We start from the raw sequence: 16826 nt of genomic DNA on the forward strand, positions 1-16826 counted from the left end.
GATGCTGAAAGTTTAAAGTTCATTTGGAAATGCTTGAAATGCCAGTGGAAGTGCCCACTGCTAAGTCCATGCTTGTGTGTGAGACACTTCAAGTGTGTGCAGTGTAAGCAGTTGCACTGACACCAAAAGCAGTTGTGCTGAGTTCAGGCATGAGAGGTGAAAGGCAGTTATGATGTAAAAGGTTTAAATGGGTGAAAGGTTTGTGAATGCTGAGGGGAAAGAGTCAGTCTATGTTCCTGCTTCCACTGAATGGTCCATTGGTAGAGTCAGCAGCTACTTTAACTGCTTAACTTAAAACTTCTACTTCCACAAAAAAATTATAGCTATGAAGAACTATGAAGAGCCTGAACTGCTGCATTGAAGTAGAAAAGTTAATATTCTGGTCAAAGTATTACTGAGTTGATGAGCAACAAACAAAGTTTGATGTTCAAATTTCAAATATCGAGTGCTTTATATGGGAAAATAACATTACTTCCTTGAGCTTACATGACTCCACCAACCAGTCACATTGTAGGGAATATGACCACTACACCTTCCTGAGTTACAGCATTTTGCAAAACATTATGATGACACACTGACGCTGAACTCTGACCATTTGGATGTAAAATTTCATCAGACATTTGAGTTAAATGCTTTAAGTACATATTTCAAATATGCCAAAAACTGGTTACTATAATAACATAAAATTTTGAGTCCAAGTAAATGTCTGGATACATTTTTTTCAAGGTGTTATTAGACAGATACAGATAATTAGAAAGCATAAAGCAGGTCCCAGCTGATGATTTAGATGCTTTTTTGGTTGCTCATCACCTCAACTATCTGGCAGTTACAGGTCTGGGAAAATGTCATGGAGCAAAACTTGGCCCAAAGTGCATGTCAGTTAGTTCTGGTAAACAGATACAGGTAAAGAAAATCAAAGAAAATCAGGTGAAGAGTTCTTTACATACTTCCATTAATCCCCAAAGTTGTTTGTAGCAGGATTGCAGGTTGAAATGCATACTTAGTTTCCAGCAATTTCTGCAAAGCTGAGGGATTATGCTTCCATTAGTTATGTTTGCAAAGATGCTAGCATTGAGCGTTGCTGGATGCAGTATATAAGGAACTGTTTTTAGTTTTGATGCAGATACAAGAATAATGGGATTTTTTTTTTTTTTTGCAAATCTCAAAAATTTGGGGTGTTTAAAAGTTTGATGTTATCTATTCACCAATGTCCAGACGTCTGCGTGGTCCTGGACATCATGTTACTGCGGTCCAACTGTCCCACTCCCCAGCCTATGTTACACTCCTGCAGAAATGAAGGGTCACTTAGGTCCAGACTTTAAGCCGGAATCCAAGGTCCAAGGTATGCAGGCCCACGGCAAGTCGTGAGCATGCTGGTTCAAGATCGAAGGCCTTCCCTGCGTTTCATTCCTACGCAGCGCTGTTCTGCAGGCGGTCCGGGGTGAAAGAGCCATTGGTCTTACAGCTGCTTTCCGCTTTCTTGGCCTGAGCCAGCGTCTTCTTGGCCTTCCAGCGTTGAGCCAGCGGCTCCATGAACAGCGAGAGAGAGGAGAGGAGATAGCAGAGCCCGGCAAGGTAGAAAGAACAGTCATAAGTCTGCGTGTAGTCGTACAGGAACCCTGTTAAAAAAAACAAACACACACACACACAATACAAAAGCACTTTTAAAGTTTTCAATGTAAAGCTGTATTTCATTTTTGGTTTATTTGTCTGATAAGCAATAGTTTTTAGAACTGGTGTATAGTAACATTTTGGGCGATTGAATAATGGCTCATTAATAGGTTATTGATAAAAAATATCTGGGTGTCGAGGAATCCTTTGCTTGCTTTTTGCTTGCTTTTTGTTTATAGCTCTTTAGATAATCACAAAATCCCACAAATGGAGAGTTTGACCTCCAGCAAAGCTGCAGAATCGTCGAACCAAAATCGATCCATGGAAAATATCAATAACAATAATAATAATAAAAAGAATAAAACTAGCAGGGCTGTTGAGTCTTTACTTATACAGAGCTGTGAGGTATCAATGGAAAAATCTATTATAATTCTATAAAACTATGAATCATTCACCTGTTATATATGTAACATGACAGTGTCTTGGTAAAAAGCAGAACTTCAAGCTTAATAGTTTATATTTACTTTATAAACCATCAGGTATTATGTCATTAGTTACAATTGAATTGCTATTATTAAATGATAAATTGTTCAGAGTGGTGCTATGACCTCCATAGACTATTTTATCTAAAATGTGTGTCCTATAATCATTTTTTGTAATTTCTTGTCCTTGTATGTAAAATTCTATATTTTGTACATAAGCCCATCCTGCATGTCATATTACAGAGTGGTGAGCGCTCACATGCTTGGTGTGCATGACCCCGTGTAAACTACACTGCAGGTGGCAGTGTACTGTAACTTCATACTATAACTTCCTTTGTTCCTTTTTGCTCTTATTTGTTTTCTTCACATGAGCCACATTGACATTTAATTTCAAGCAGGTGAGTTGGTGTGAGACAAATGAAAAGCATGACCACAGCTGCTGCTCAGGTTATCCTGAGGGGAGGAATTGGACGACAGGGGTGTTATCACAACCCGTGGCCTGAAGGAGGAGCCACAGTTTGCCTAACATCAGTTTCTCACTTGAACCACAGGAATGGTAAACAGAGCCACATGCTATTTCCGTACCACCCTAAAGGGGGTCATTAATCACGTTTCAACCCCGAAATCCGTAAGCTTGTCTGAGGGGATTGCCCAACGCAGCGGGCAGGGACCATGTCAATAGGTTCAAGGGGACCCCCCCCCTGCCCGGCAGTCTTCCCTTTAACTGGGGCCAAATGTTAGCAAAAAGGGCAAGAGGATAAATTTTTTTCTTGGAAACACCTGATGCATTCACAGAAACAAATGGAACTGAATATGTGGCTATCATCACCAGACAAGTTCTGTGCAAGTTTCCGCGCTGATATATTGGAAGGCCTGGATAGCTTGTATACTAGCTCATGTTTTGAGCAGATGATTCATGGGGATGTGTTTTTTTTTAACTGACCCAATAAACCAAACTTCACTAGAAGGACTATGCATCAACCTGATGTAACAAAAAACTGGCCAGAGATTAGAAACAGCTCTCAAAGACTAACAAAGGCAGTCTGCCATCATTTAACCAAAGTAACTCGAACCGTGCCATGAGTATATGACGTACTCATAGGCAGGATGAAATTTGACCCAGTAACCTCTGCGTGAATTCCGGTTAAAGCAACCCCAAAATCCCAGTCTGGATAGAAGGCGGAAATGACTTTGAGTTTATTTTTCCCCTGCAAGTTACACACTCTGTGGTGGCTGCATACATAAAGACAGGCCAGGCATGCTTAGACGCATTGGAAAGAATGCTGGGCCTCAAGAAAATATGTACTGTAGCATCAATCCAAAAATATATGTTCACAAGACAGACTTTTCAGCTCCTTCTCTGACCCCCTTCACCCACTTACCACACACAAACACACACACAGAAACATGCGTACAAATCTCATCTTGCCTTTTGTGTCAGAAATAATTTCAGAAAAGTGATGTCACAGCAACAATCTCGTGCACATGTGGTTCATATGCAGGCCTACTGTATGTTTGTTATTGTGTGCATGTGGAAAAGTAGGTTAGCACATGCTTGACTCCCAAGGTTTTCCATGATGTGATCCACTCACCTGCCAAAGGAGGCCCTGTCAGGCAACCCAGGCCAACGAAAAACATGGAGAAGCCCATGGAGTTGTTGAGTTTCTCCGAGCCCACAAGGTCTACCTGAAGAGTAGAGCAACGCAATTAGTCTGAAGCGATGCACTCATTTAATAATCCCTTTTCAAAGTCGCTCATGTCCTTATGCTTGCTCTTTTTCACAAGACATCAACTTGAGGATAACCGTTCACGTGTTGCCAGAGTAATGAGAAATATATATTATTCACTTCATGTATTCGGGTCATAATGTTATGGCTGATAACATTATGTTAGAACTTATCTGAAAAATCCAGCACCTGAAGCAAAACCTTAAAAATGTATCCTAAATCTTGAGAAATATTAGGTGGATATACTTCTAATCTTTAAAACAGCAAACAAAAGAACATTTGAAATCTCAGTTAATCTCAGATAAACCAATTAAACCTTCACTGAGATAATGGAAGTGATTCGTAACATTGTGTCTTTGTAAATCTGCTATAAACAAAAATATTGTTATATTTCACATTGCTGATGCAGAAAACCATTGGCTGTAAAAGTTTTAATTTTGGCAGGAGCGGTCAGTTCATTTATGAAAAGCAACAAATTCCCAACCTGTGGGCTGAATGTTTGCAGTGGCTTGATCTGTTTGTTTTGCCTTAATTACACTGTTCTTTTAAACATGTGTTACAGCAAAACAAAAACAGATATTGCAATGTAGGATTCCGTAGATATAAACAAGAACCCATCTTCCTTCGCGAACTCTTGCTCTCGTCAGGCAGAGACAAGTTATACATTTTGAGGCACATGAGAAATTCCAGCACGTGTTTGTTTTCACTTACATTGTACCCCGTAGACACTGACTACTCGCTGACTCGATACATTACTCCACCCATAAGGAAGTTCAGACAAAAAGTTTACTTCAAGGATACTTTTCCCTTTAAGTTGATGACGTAATGATGTAATGGAGCCATTTCACCTTTGCAAGATACAAAAGTCTCGCACTTGTTATAAATTTAGATTACTGTCTGATACTATGGGGTCTTGAAATGAAATGAAATGAAATTCAAACTGATAATACAGTCTGGCACTGTTGGGACTGGGTGAAAAGTGAAATGATATCGAGAGAGCACACTGTGGTACTGTCTAAGAGTGCCAGAGTACCAGACGCTGCAACGTTTAAGTCCCCTCACTAATTTACAAGGAATTATTTTTTTTTTAAAACATACTTTTCACTCTGAATCTGTTCTTCTTCCTAACCTACCATTCTCCATTAAAAACCATGTGTCTATTCAAAATCTGCAATGGAAATGACTTGCTGAAATATTCTTTTTGACTTTTATTGAAAGAGCAAAGAACGGAAGCTGCCATTTGCTGTGCCATCTTCACCTGAATGATCGAATTTCCCAAGAAGATATATGTACATAAATATTATCCCATTAACTGGGGCAATCTCATAACTCGATTTTGTGTAAAATGTGTTAGAAGGATCTGCTTGAGACAAACCACATCCCCACCTGCTTTATCTGTACCTTCTTTTGGTGTTAATTAGCAAAAGCTAGCATGCTAACAAGGTGAATATATGGTAAACACTACACTTGTTTAATGTTAACATAAATTAATTAAAAGGCATTTGGCTGAAGCTCAACCCTCAGTGTTAACAGAAAAATGTGTCCTTCATTATGTGAATAATAATATAACAGTTTGTTTAGCGCATGTTCAGTCTACCTGCTCTGCTGAATAAAGGACTACGGATTGCACTGAAAATCATTGTTACATGTACGGACATACCAAAAGAACAAATGACTTCAAAAATATGCTAAAGAAATTACACTGTCCTGGTAGCAACAGAAGCGGAGATAATGCACAGCATTGGCATAGACATTCTTCTTACTAGAACTGGCAGCAGCAGAGCCATATAACCACCGCAGAAGATGGCGAAGAAGACGGCATAAACCATCAGCAGGATGTAAGAGGTCGCCAGTGGGGAAAGTAGGTTGACCAGGCCACACAGGATCAGGTAGGCTTTGTGGTAGTGGTATTTATGAAACAGGTTCCTGTCTGTCACCCAGCCTGAGGCCAGCTGGGCGATGGTCTCTGTGATACCTGCAACAGAGGGAAATGGCTGAGGTGGATGAGAAACTAGGACGGAGCGACGTTACGAATTAGACTCAAACTAAAATGTGAAAGGAGCGTGATGATGAAAGCAGTACAAGGATTTCAGATGGCTACACAAATAACGACCAAAGTCCCTGGAAAAGCAGTACTGACACTGAGTTGATTATCCTGCTGAAATACAGTCAGGCTTCCAACAGCTTTTTAAAAGGGGGGAGGAGAAGAGAGGCACCCTGGGAAGCACACAGACTACAATAAAATATTTAGGTAATGACAAGATGCTACTCTTTGGAAAGAGTAGCTTTAGTCATCTTAAAGGCATCATAAAGTGCCATGCAATTTATTTTTTGGAAAACTGTTCGAGTCCAACGGCAAATAAACAGACACAAAGTAATTCACTATTATTAACATAATAAAAACAGGGAAAGCTTTAAGAGTACTTCACCTAGCTGGTTTTTGTGTGTGTGTGTCCGTGTTTTGTGTTACGTTTTTTTCCATCTCTATTTATTTATCAGCAGGATTACACAAAAAAAAAAAAAAAAACTGAACTCATTCAGCGTAATAATAATACAATGTTTTTCTCAAAATTCCAGTGTAAGATGTTTATGATGATATATATTTGATGATTGATATTTCTGATGAAGTTATGCCATTCATCTGTTGACAAACATTTTCTGTTATATCGTCGGTCAGCACAGCTGGGGTAACGTCTGTGAGGTTCACATAGGAAGCTGTGAGCATAGCACGTCTTTTCCTCTAAAATCATGTAGCTCATGTCTGTTTAATAAAAGAAAAGCCGCGGAACAACAGATAAAGTCAGAGGGAGAGAGAGTGTGTTTGCGTGTGGAAGAACAATGAATGATGCACTGCAGCAGGGCGCCGCAGCTCTACATTAGCATCAAACAGGATTTCTAGACATCCCTTTTCTCTGAAATCCAAATATTACTGACGCAGAGAGAGTTGGCAGCGTATTTCTCTGTAAACATCTGTATAACACTGGCAGCTCAGGGCTAAACAGCTCATTATGCACTCTGTCCCATCTGATTGACTGTTTACTCCACTATGATGACGGGGCAGATATGCACCGCTCTCTGCTGAGGTCAACTGGAATGTGATAGATGATGCAGAAACTGCAGTGGTGTATTGACTGTCACAGGAATAGCTACAAGCACGCTGCGCTTAGCAACTGATCAATGAAACAAGATGGTTTTGTGCAAAACAGGGTTACTGATCCTTCTGCTCAGCCTCTGCAACACGACTGCGAAGCCTGCAGCCGTTTACACTCGGCCTGAATCCCAAACAGAGTAGAACTCAGCTGAATACGAGTTTGCACACAAAACTTGCACCAATGCAACTTATTTGTATAGCATATATCAATAAAGGTTCCGTGTATCTACACATGCCGACATACGGATAGTAAATGTTCGTCCATGTCTTCATTCTTGTAGGCTTAGGACGAAAGAGATAAACAATTAAATGCCTCATCAGCGAATACCTCTGCTTTCCTTACATAATAGATCCTGGAGTCTCTCACCTCAGGGGTTAGAAAGATTACAAGAGGCAGCTGTGCCGTGTTTATGTGTCCTCCTCTAGCGACCCACGACAATGTCCTGGGGTGTCCCCTGCTTGCATACAGATGAGTTATGAGTTTGTTTGTGTGTTTTAGCCTCAGCAGGTTGGTCCAGGCTTGCAGCTGTTCCTGTTCAAACTCAGGACAATGCAGTTTAAATTTGGCCCCTCCAAGTAGCACGTTGAGCCAAGTGCACCAGGGACTTCATTAGTTCTGTCTAGTTTTGTACTGGCAGGTATAAAGGCTTTGGGATTCTTTCTGAGTTTTAACACAACACGGGAGCGTAGCAAGGTGAGAAGGGATGCCACTTCCTTTGCCTTGGAAGGACGTTTTGTTATTAGAGTAAAGCGAAGAGGCTATAAAAGCCTATATTGGTTTTCCCAGCTTCTCTGAGGTTGTTGCTGGCTTGTCTTGCCTTCTCTTTTGTACATGTTGCCGCCTCAGTGCTCCGCTGCAAAGTATCAACCACTTTAGAGCTGGACCCCCTTTTGTCAACGCGCCAGCGACTTTACTCAGTTAGCGGTTGCTTAGCGACTCCAGTTAGCTCCAACGTTGGCGGCTGATACTTGACGAACAGACTGACCCGGATGATAGTGGCCTCCCTCGCTCGGCCCAGTCAATGGGCCTCTATGACGAGCACTGGGTCGGGGTAAAAGGGACAGTGGGATACTGGGATGGTGGCTTTGTGGTGTGGGTGGCACCCCGCCTCCCAAGCTCTGTCTCTCTCTCAGTACAGTGCACATGACCAGAGAATGTGACAAAGCAAACGTGTTGCTTGCTGTTTGCTGACACTGATCACACACACAAACACAAAAAAGCTTATTTTGGTAAAGCCACTTTCCATCACACATCTGTATCCTCTGGCATTTCTTACATGTGGATAGATGGGTTAGAAAGATTTGTGGATAGATTCCACTTAGCTTGATTTGAGAACCTTTAGAGCATCCTGTGTAATCTTAGACAGCTATGTTACTTGACCCCAATCACAGTTTTGGCTCAGTCCATAACTATTTTCATATATCTAGCATAGGACATTGTGTTATGTTTCCTGCCCACCATTTTCTCCAGCTGTGGTGATGCTATGGTGATGACATTGTATTTCTTTGGTAGGCTGAAATCAAATTTCAAAATAACTGACTATTTACTTCAAAATCCATCACGCAGAACATCCATCAAAAAAAAAAAAAACAACACACACACACACACACAAAAGGCATCGATACCCTGATGATGCAGAATGCATCCAATCGTGTGTCAGGCTACAATGAAGAAATGGGAGCTAATATAAATTTTGGGACGAAATTGCAGAAACATCAGCACTTATTAGGTTACTATCACAACATCTCTCACACCCTCTTTATCCTCCAGCCTGTGATCAAAGATGTTTCGGACCATTTAACAAGCATTATTGTTATCTACAAGAAACTTTTCATCATGGGAAATACTGTCTCCATCTGCTGAGCACTGATTACCGATGGAGAGATTATAAAACAGAAGCATGTAACTCATAAATGCATGACCCGATGTGGTGCATTTCAATAATTCACAAAACCTGACCAAGCACTCTTAAATAATTACACACACACACGTGTGCTCTGTGGTCAAAATGTTAATTCTGTTTTTTTTTGTTCATATGAAGTGGCTTCATCATCAGGCATCCTGCTGAACCCAACAGCCCTGGCCAGTGGACCAAAGTTCAGCTTTTATGTAAGCACATTCATTACATAAGACTGCAGAGTCTGAGCAGCTCACAAATAATTAATGCCTAGAAGTTGACTGAGGACTTTATGCATCGCCACTTAAAACCAGCCTTAAGGAAACCTGGACCTCTCTCTGTGAAATCCCTGCTGGAAGGCAAATTCAAAGACAAATGGCAGTAAGCCGTTGGGTCAGACACCTGTGAGTTTTACAAAGAGCAAGACTATTTTTCAATACATTTTTGTTGTACCCAAATTTCAGACCAGCCAACAGACAGCTAGATTAGGCATTAGACATTAGACTGGCATTCAAGGTGAGGGGTGACACATGTTGGATAAGTATTGTATCATGGTGTCAGCAAGAATTCAGTGTTTTGCAAATAGATGCAGTAGACAGACAAATTCAGAAAACACACATGCTTCAAACACAACCAATTACACAATCTGGCTGCAGATACAGAAGTTTTTATCTGCTTCTGGCATATTGCAAAAATTTTAAATTCAAACGAGAATCATGAAGACAATGCTACTAAACCGCAGAGACTGAGTAATGTAATGTAAAAGTATTATTTCAATGATTCACTACAAAGACTTTTCACTAACAAATATTGTATTATGTTTTGGTTTTCATATGTTTTGTTACATATAGGATTTGAAACTAATGACCAAAATATTCATACAATCTGCTATTGTGTTGGAATGATGGAATGAGCACGATAATAAATGATTCCTCTTTTGGTTGACAGAAAAAACTGTGCAGTTTTTCTAAGCTGAAAATTACCTTTTCTAAACCACTTTTTCAGAATTTGATTTGCTTTGCCCCCCAACACTCACACACACAAACACACACTTTGACTGATGGGGACTTTGTTGGGCAAATTCCATAGTCCTCTGTGAACCCACAATCCAACATTTACACCAACTTTACAATGTGATTAGTGCTGCAGGGCAGGGAGCTGAGGAGTGAACCTCTGATTTTTCACAACACTATGAACTGAGTAACTGCATTAGCTGGGTTCTGCACATGATTGTAATGATGATGAAGTCTCCTCATAGAGGAGAGCAATAAAAAAAAATATCAAGCTATTTCTTCTATACCATTTCCATGGGGGAACACCACAATAAAGGCAAAAAATATGATCAGTGTGTTTCTCACCTGCCACAGAGATGATAAAAGAAGCATCCATGGCATCGATGCCAAGCGTTCTGGCTCGGGCTGACAGGTGGAAATAGGGAATGAAGTAGGCCAGCTGGCTGAAGACCAAAGACCAAGTGTAGATGCAAAAGAATGGGTCCTTTAGCAGAGAGAAATCCAGTACTTTGGCTTTTTTGATGGTCATCTCACTGGGTGTGCTGGCATGTGAGGGAAATCCAACAATGGTGGACCCATTCATGCTGCCATTTAGCTCCAATGAGCTGTCTGGGGCTGTGGGTTTACACTGACCCAAGTCATGGTGGGGCTCATGGCCATTCATGCCATTGAGGACCAGTCTGGTCAATTCAGGGTTCACTGACTGATCCTGAGCTTCCTGAGTGTATTGCCCCCCCTGGGTCTCAGTGTCCCTGTGAGGGGGAGGAGAGAATGGGAATGAGTCTGATTTGGAGATGCCATTGGACAAATGCGAGGAGCCATTCAAGCAGCTCTTGGTGTATTCCTTCTCCGAGGAGCTCTTGATTGAAACAGCAGGACTCTTTTGGATGGGAGAAGAGGTAGCGTTTGACGTGGGAGGCTTCACATTGATAGGTCGCAGAAGCATCCCAGAAGCCACCAGGTTCAGCATGAGGCCCCCAAGAATCAACATTGCACCTGAGGAAGAAAAGAAAGCTCAGGAGTGCCATATTTCCTGGATTTTTCTATTCACACAAAAACTCAGAAATACACATACTACCAGTCATGCTTTGTTATGCGGTGGCCACAAATCACAGAATTTCTTAATACCTGCTCATTAGGACTTTTGCCTCGCTTACCTTGCCAAGCGTATTGGTCCAGGAGCAGCTGAGTGAATGGAGCAAGGGCAAAGGTCAAGCCCATCCCAGAGCGCCCAATTGCATACGCTGTTGCCAACCTCTTTCGAAAGTACAGGGCTGTGACCACTGAGAAGGACTGGTACAGTAGTGCAAAACCCATTCCTATAAGGAGAAGAGATTATCAGTTACTATCAGTCATTATCAGTCACTGTGCGATCACCTCAACATGCCACTTCTCATGCAGACAAAGACCTTGATCCAGACGGAGACAGCACGTCTGAGGTGTTTCGGCTGGCTGTGGATTCCTACTCACCAACTATCACTCCCATGCTGATGTAGAGAAATACCACGCTGCTGGCGAAGATACTCATGAGGAAGCCTCCACTGACCAGCACTGCCCCTGCGATGGAGGTCACCCTCGTTCCCAGTTTGGCACAGGCCACAGAGGCGAGGGGAGCTGCAGCAGACAGAGGAGGGGAAGACTAAGAAACAGGATCTACAAATGTTAATATCAGCAATAAGGAATATGGAATATTAATACTTAGCATCTTTACTTCAAACTTCCAAAACATTTTTATTTGTTGTTTGGCTTTTTTTGTTTTTTTTTTACCCCCTGACAGGCGCAGACTCGACATGATTGAACCGATCCAGCTGATGCTCTCTGACGAGCCTCCAAACTCATCTTGGAAGGCCACAAAGAAAATCCCAAAGCTCTTCAGTGTTCCCATCACCAGGACATTTACCTGAAAAACACACGCATAAAAATATAATGGGAAATAGAGAAGTTGTATCTGTGACGTAAATACATTTTCTCTCTTTTACCATATAAGGAAAGTGTGGTTGCAGAAATAGTTAGGTTAGTTTCCTGTGAAACACAATTATTTCAGAAATTTGTTCTGAAATACTTGCATTGTAAGTAATACTATAGGAAATATGTACAAAATGTCAATACACACTTGTTTTTTATTTTGATAGTCATACTGCATCAGTCAGTCGACTTTTAACGAACAATTTGCATATTGCATCTAAGCACAAACGTTATACGGATGTATATTTAGAACTTTAATTGTGAATAAATGTTATCCGTTACTCTGACTGTGTGTGTGTGTGTGTGTGTGTGTGTGTGTGTGTGTGTGTGTGTGGGTGGGTGATGTTGCTGATGTAAATTCCGCCTCAAATTCAACAACAAAACGAAGCAGAACCAGAATTAATCAAACCATATGGCACTAAAATGTGCACAGGAATAAGGAATATATTGGTGATTTTTATCTCATTTCAGAGATAAGGGTTAAATTTATTCCTATTCATAATTACCAATTCTGCATTGTTAAATATATATTTATTCCTGATTTCCTGACAGTTAGTTAAGGTGAAGGACCTGAGGAATACAGTAGAATACCAGTAGTAGGTTACAAGCTGCTTCTTAAATCAGCCCATAACTTCCTGAGGTTATATTTCCAGACTTTTGTAAACTGAAATTGCATTTTCATCATACTAACTGTTATTGTTGTTTTTGTTGTTGATAAATAATTCATTTAGCCCTCATTCTCTTGCAAAAAAACCAAAAACAAAACACACGTCCAGAATCAAAGTACTCACTTTACTGTCACACTGGGTGAAATTTGGGCAAAGACACTTTGTCAATTTCAGGTTATTCAGTCATACTGTGTTGTTCTAGATGAGCCAAATATACTTCTTGTCATCCTACACTGCAGTGATGACGGCAGGTTTGTCAGGGAGGATCTGACGAACCCTCTGGGCAGAGCTCTGCCTCATAGTGGTTCTCTGGCTGGTTCTTGTTCTTGTTTTCGTTCTGTTGCTGGTTCTGGTTTTTGTTCCAGTTCTGGTACTGGTGCTGTTTGTAACTGCTGTTGGTTCTGCTCACTGGTTTTTCTTCCAGATCAGCCTCAGTCGCCGCCACTTCTGGCTCTGTGTGGTCATCTTGCTCTTTTTCTGCGGTCAGATCAGCAGGTGCTGCTCCCTGAGTCTCAATCTTGGACTCAAACAGAGCACAGATCTTTCCAGCTGCTGCTTCAGCAATGGTGGTCAGCACATCTGCTGTGAAGCAGGCCAGTTTGGTGAGGAGACCGTTCCGCATATAAGCTTGTCTGACCTTCTCACTGACTGCCAGGACCAAGGTGTCCCTGATGGAGCTGTTGGACCATAGATGACAGCGTGCTGGAGACCTGGTCCAACACGGCCTTGGTGGCACTGATGGCCATTTTACTCAGCACCTGAGAGGGCATGTTTAAAAGGGCGCTTGGAAGAGGCTTCCAGAAGCCCTGCAGGACTCTGGAGACCACCTTGATCACCACGTCATGTGGGCCAAGCAGCCTGTCATAGGTTTCCTTCTGCTGCTGCTCCGTCAGCATCCTGGCATAATCCTCAGAGCCGTCGACGAACTTTGGGCCATTAAAAACTGCTGGCATGCTCTCTGGCCAGCTGAAAAGCCTTCTGGCTTCAAAGCCGATGTCTCTTATTTTCATGATGGTGTTAACATCCCAGGCCAGCAATAGAAGCTCTGTGACCTCAGCTCGAACTCCCAGAGCTGCACCCTCAGAGTGGGTTTACTTTCTTCCACGAGCAGATGCGGTATGTCCTCCAGAGTCACCTCAGCTGGGAAGCGGTCCTCCTCCTGCAGCAGGAGAAGTTGGGTCACCAGGGCAGTCTGTGCTTTATAAGAGCTGCCGGTCTAGCAGAACTGCAGGGGCTGCTCATAGATGTCTGTGCCGAACAGAATGGGTTTGTGCACGCCATCGATGACCTCCATCCCGTGTGTTGCTAAATGTCTCAGTTGAAAAGTTGAATTTGGTCGCTTCTTCAGGAACAAGTGAAGGTTGTGTGTCCAGAGGGAAGACTGAAGACGCTCTGACTCTCCTGATGACACGTACGCTCATTTGCATATTAGACTCTTGTGAAGTTCTCAGACCCCTTTTTTTCTTCTCAAAATTTCTGTTTCCCTGGACACAAGCTCCCAGGATTGGTTAGATCCTTCACACCTGTTGGCATCTTTTTTTATTATTATATAGATTTACTGACTTCTGCTTTTTTGCATTTAACTTGTTTGTGTCAATATTTGTGACTTGCATCGCATTTTCTGACCAATCAATACAGAAATTCATGAAGCATTTTCTCCTTTTGTTGCTCTGTCTGCATTTGTCATGGTGACGACTCTCAAGCTTAAAACCATAATATAAATGAAATTACAACATGGCGACAGAAATTAAGGTTTTTAGAAATAACTGAGATAAACCTACCAAGAAGCAATGCAGCACCACCATCCAGCCCCAGCCTCCATCCGGAGGGTCCTCATATTGGATGTCTTTCTCCCTCTCCTTCTTGGTGCTCATGGCATCCTTTCTGAACAGGTTCATGGCTGCCTTGGTTTCACTAGGAGGAAAGAAAGGCGACTAATAAATAACTTGGAAGTTACACAGGCTGAAAATTCTGAAGCATTCATCTGACTATGGGTCACGATTACATGATCGTGTTTCACACAGGTAAAATGGATATGAATCAAATGTTGAGGATTAGAGAAAAAAAAAAAGTTCAATCTCTTGCATCTTTAAGGAGTGTACATTCTGTGGTGCTTCACGGTAGTCCAAGAACTTTCTGAGTGCTGTTTGCATGTTCTCCCTGGTTCCTAAAGCTTCCTCTCACTGCCTCCAGAGAGCATGCACATTAGACTCTGAATTGCCAGTGAGTGTAAGGATGTGTGTTTGTTGCTGTCTCTGCGTGTCTGCACGTTGGAGACCTGTCCAGGGTCTCCAACAGAAACCCCCACCCTCTCCCAGTGTCAGCTGGAAATAGCTCCTGTCCATCTGTAACTCTGATTGAGACAAGCGGAATAGATCAAATTATCTATGCACTCAGTTTTCCATTGAAATTCGGAAATATGTTCTGAAATATATGTAAGTTTCATTCATTCCAAACTGTGATTTTTATTTGATAATAATGCTATCATCATGTTACGGTAAAGAATTATCTATTTAGACTACAGAAAGTAATCCATGTTAAGTCGGTGAGCTGTGAAACAGGTTGGTTACAGTACAGCTGTGTCTGGTTACTTTTCCACCTCTTTTGCTCCTATTACAGTTTCAGCAGTGAACTGCACGTCTCAGTTGTGTTGACATTAGATATGTAAGTGTCACTGCAAGTGCAAATTATTAATTTGACCGTCTCCCCAACCTTGCTGTTTGCACATAACCATATGATCTGTGCATGATGGGCTAAAGTTTGCTTCGATGATGATGTTTTTACTTTGCAATAATTTAACTTGTGAACGGAGAAGCCCTCAAGAGAGCGTTCATAGCATAGACAAAACGTTTGCGACTCTTTTGTGAAACCAGGGAAAGCGGAGACCACACCTGGGTGCTGGGGTACTGTAGTGCTGGAGTGAGAGAAGAACCAGCAGTAAGGTGCCGTTAATATGCATGTGCACGGCAGTTATCCAGCGCAGATTTTTAATGTGCAGGAGATGAAGGCCATAGTAAGTCTGTATTTATCACCAGTATTCAGTTTTGTAGCCTGCATCACTAACTTAGCCTGACTTAGACATGAATAAGGAGCCAAGGACCAAATTAGGCAGAGAGCAGGGAGCGGATTAAAAGGGGAATGAATTGGGCCAGTGTACTGCGGAGAAAGTATTTCCCCATGTGCTGTTCACAAGTTGTCCTCAGAGTGTGTTTGAGTGCATGTTTGTAAATGTGCCGGGGGCCTGAGGCTTGGAGCGATAGCGGATTGGAGATTGGACTGCTTTGTAGTCAGGTATTAACACCATGTTACCGCAGACGTCTGCCAGACATTCTTTCCAAATTTTACATAGAGTGTTTTATCTATTCTAATCTAGTCTAATATTAGATTTCAGTAAGGTTTCTTGGTAAATAATATTCTCCAAAATCTGGGGAGAGTAGGGGGGGCGGGGGGGCGGGGGGGGTATTAGCTACCGTTATTGTAGCTAAATCAATGTGACATCAGCACATGAAATCATTTCAAGTGTCTGAAGTCCTCAGAGTGTTCATCACATGGAAAGTGCAGTGCATTATAAGGGAAGAGGTGTGTGAGTAATCTGACACACAGCTCGAGTAAAATGCCTGAAAATATAGTGCTGCTTTAAATCTGCCATTGGTAATTTTTACTAAGGAGCCGTATGATCTATGATTGTAGAAAAAGTCTTTAGAAAAAAACAGAGATGGAAATTCCTTTCACAGAAACCAAAGCCTTGTGTTTCAAAATGGAATCCAAGCAATCTCATAATGATCAGTATAGACAGAAACAAAAATTAGCATCCCCTCCAGCAAAGTCTTTCTCTGCTCCATGAGAGCAGTATGTCTTATACATATTTCAGTTGCGGAAATGTCAAAGAATTTTGATGACCAGGATCATAGTTATAGATTAAGGCACCAAAACTGTTAAAATTATAGACAGCAGAGAGATGTTCCGTCTCAGCCAATCTGACGGTTTAACCTACCGTTAATGCTGTTTTGGGAGAGTGCTGAGGGCTCGAGGTGAAGAACAGTCAGAGGTCCTATTCTCAGAGTGTCATCCTCAGGTTGGATCTATGGCTGCATCAAGATTATCATTACACCTGCAAGAAGAAGTGGACAATGACTTCTCTGACTACTTTTCTTTGCACAACCAAATCTTCATTTCCTTTGCTTTTGATGATGATGACAACCCCAACAGATTGACCAAAGCCCCATCACTGCACCTGCCCATGTGGAAATGGTGAACTAACCTGGTTGAGGGAAAGAATCCAGGTATTTTCAAAGTTTGATCACTGACCTG

General features: G+C 41.8%; 1 protein-coding gene across 1 annotated transcript; it reads right to left on the minus strand.

Moving 5' to 3' along the window:
- Positions 1–1410: 1410 nt before the first annotated feature.
- slc16a4 (solute carrier family 16 member 4) lies at positions 1411–16617 on the minus strand. The gene is made up of 9 exons (XM_029505433.1): positions 16510–16617; positions 14297–14429; positions 11650–11782; positions 11353–11496; positions 11040–11201; positions 10228–10878; positions 5584–5795; positions 3686–3779; positions 1411–1619 (listed from the first exon to the last, which is right to left on the minus strand). The coding sequence occupies exons 2-9, from the start codon at positions 14411–14413 to the stop codon at positions 1411–1413; spliced, it is 1722 nt and encodes a 573-aa protein (XP_029361293.1). The 5' UTR covers positions 14414–14429; positions 16510–16617.
- Between the last annotated feature and the right edge of the window lie 209 nt (positions 16618–16826).

This window comes from Echeneis naucrates, chromosome 7 (genome assembly GCF_900963305.1).
Source record: "Echeneis naucrates chromosome 7, fEcheNa1.1, whole genome shotgun sequence".
NCBI classification, from domain to species: Eukaryota; Metazoa; Chordata; class Actinopteri; order Carangiformes; family Echeneidae; genus Echeneis; species Echeneis naucrates.

What these genes read in the sequence shown, in the direction of transcription:
- slc16a4 (XM_029505433.1), bottom strand. Translation starts at nt 14,413, where the DNA reads ATGAACCTGTTCAGAAAGGATGCCATGAGCACCAAGAAGGAGAGGGAG. An exon ending in TTTTATCATCTCTGTGGCAG is followed by an intron (nt 5,796 to 10,227) that starts GTGAGAAACACA and finishes CCTCTGTTGCAG; the next exon opens with GTATCACAGAGACCATCGCC. An exon ending in CTCTGCTGCTGCCAGTTCTA is followed by an intron (nt 3,780 to 5,583) that starts GTAAGAAGAATG and finishes TCTACTCTTCAG; the next exon opens with GTAGACCTTGTGGGCTCGGA.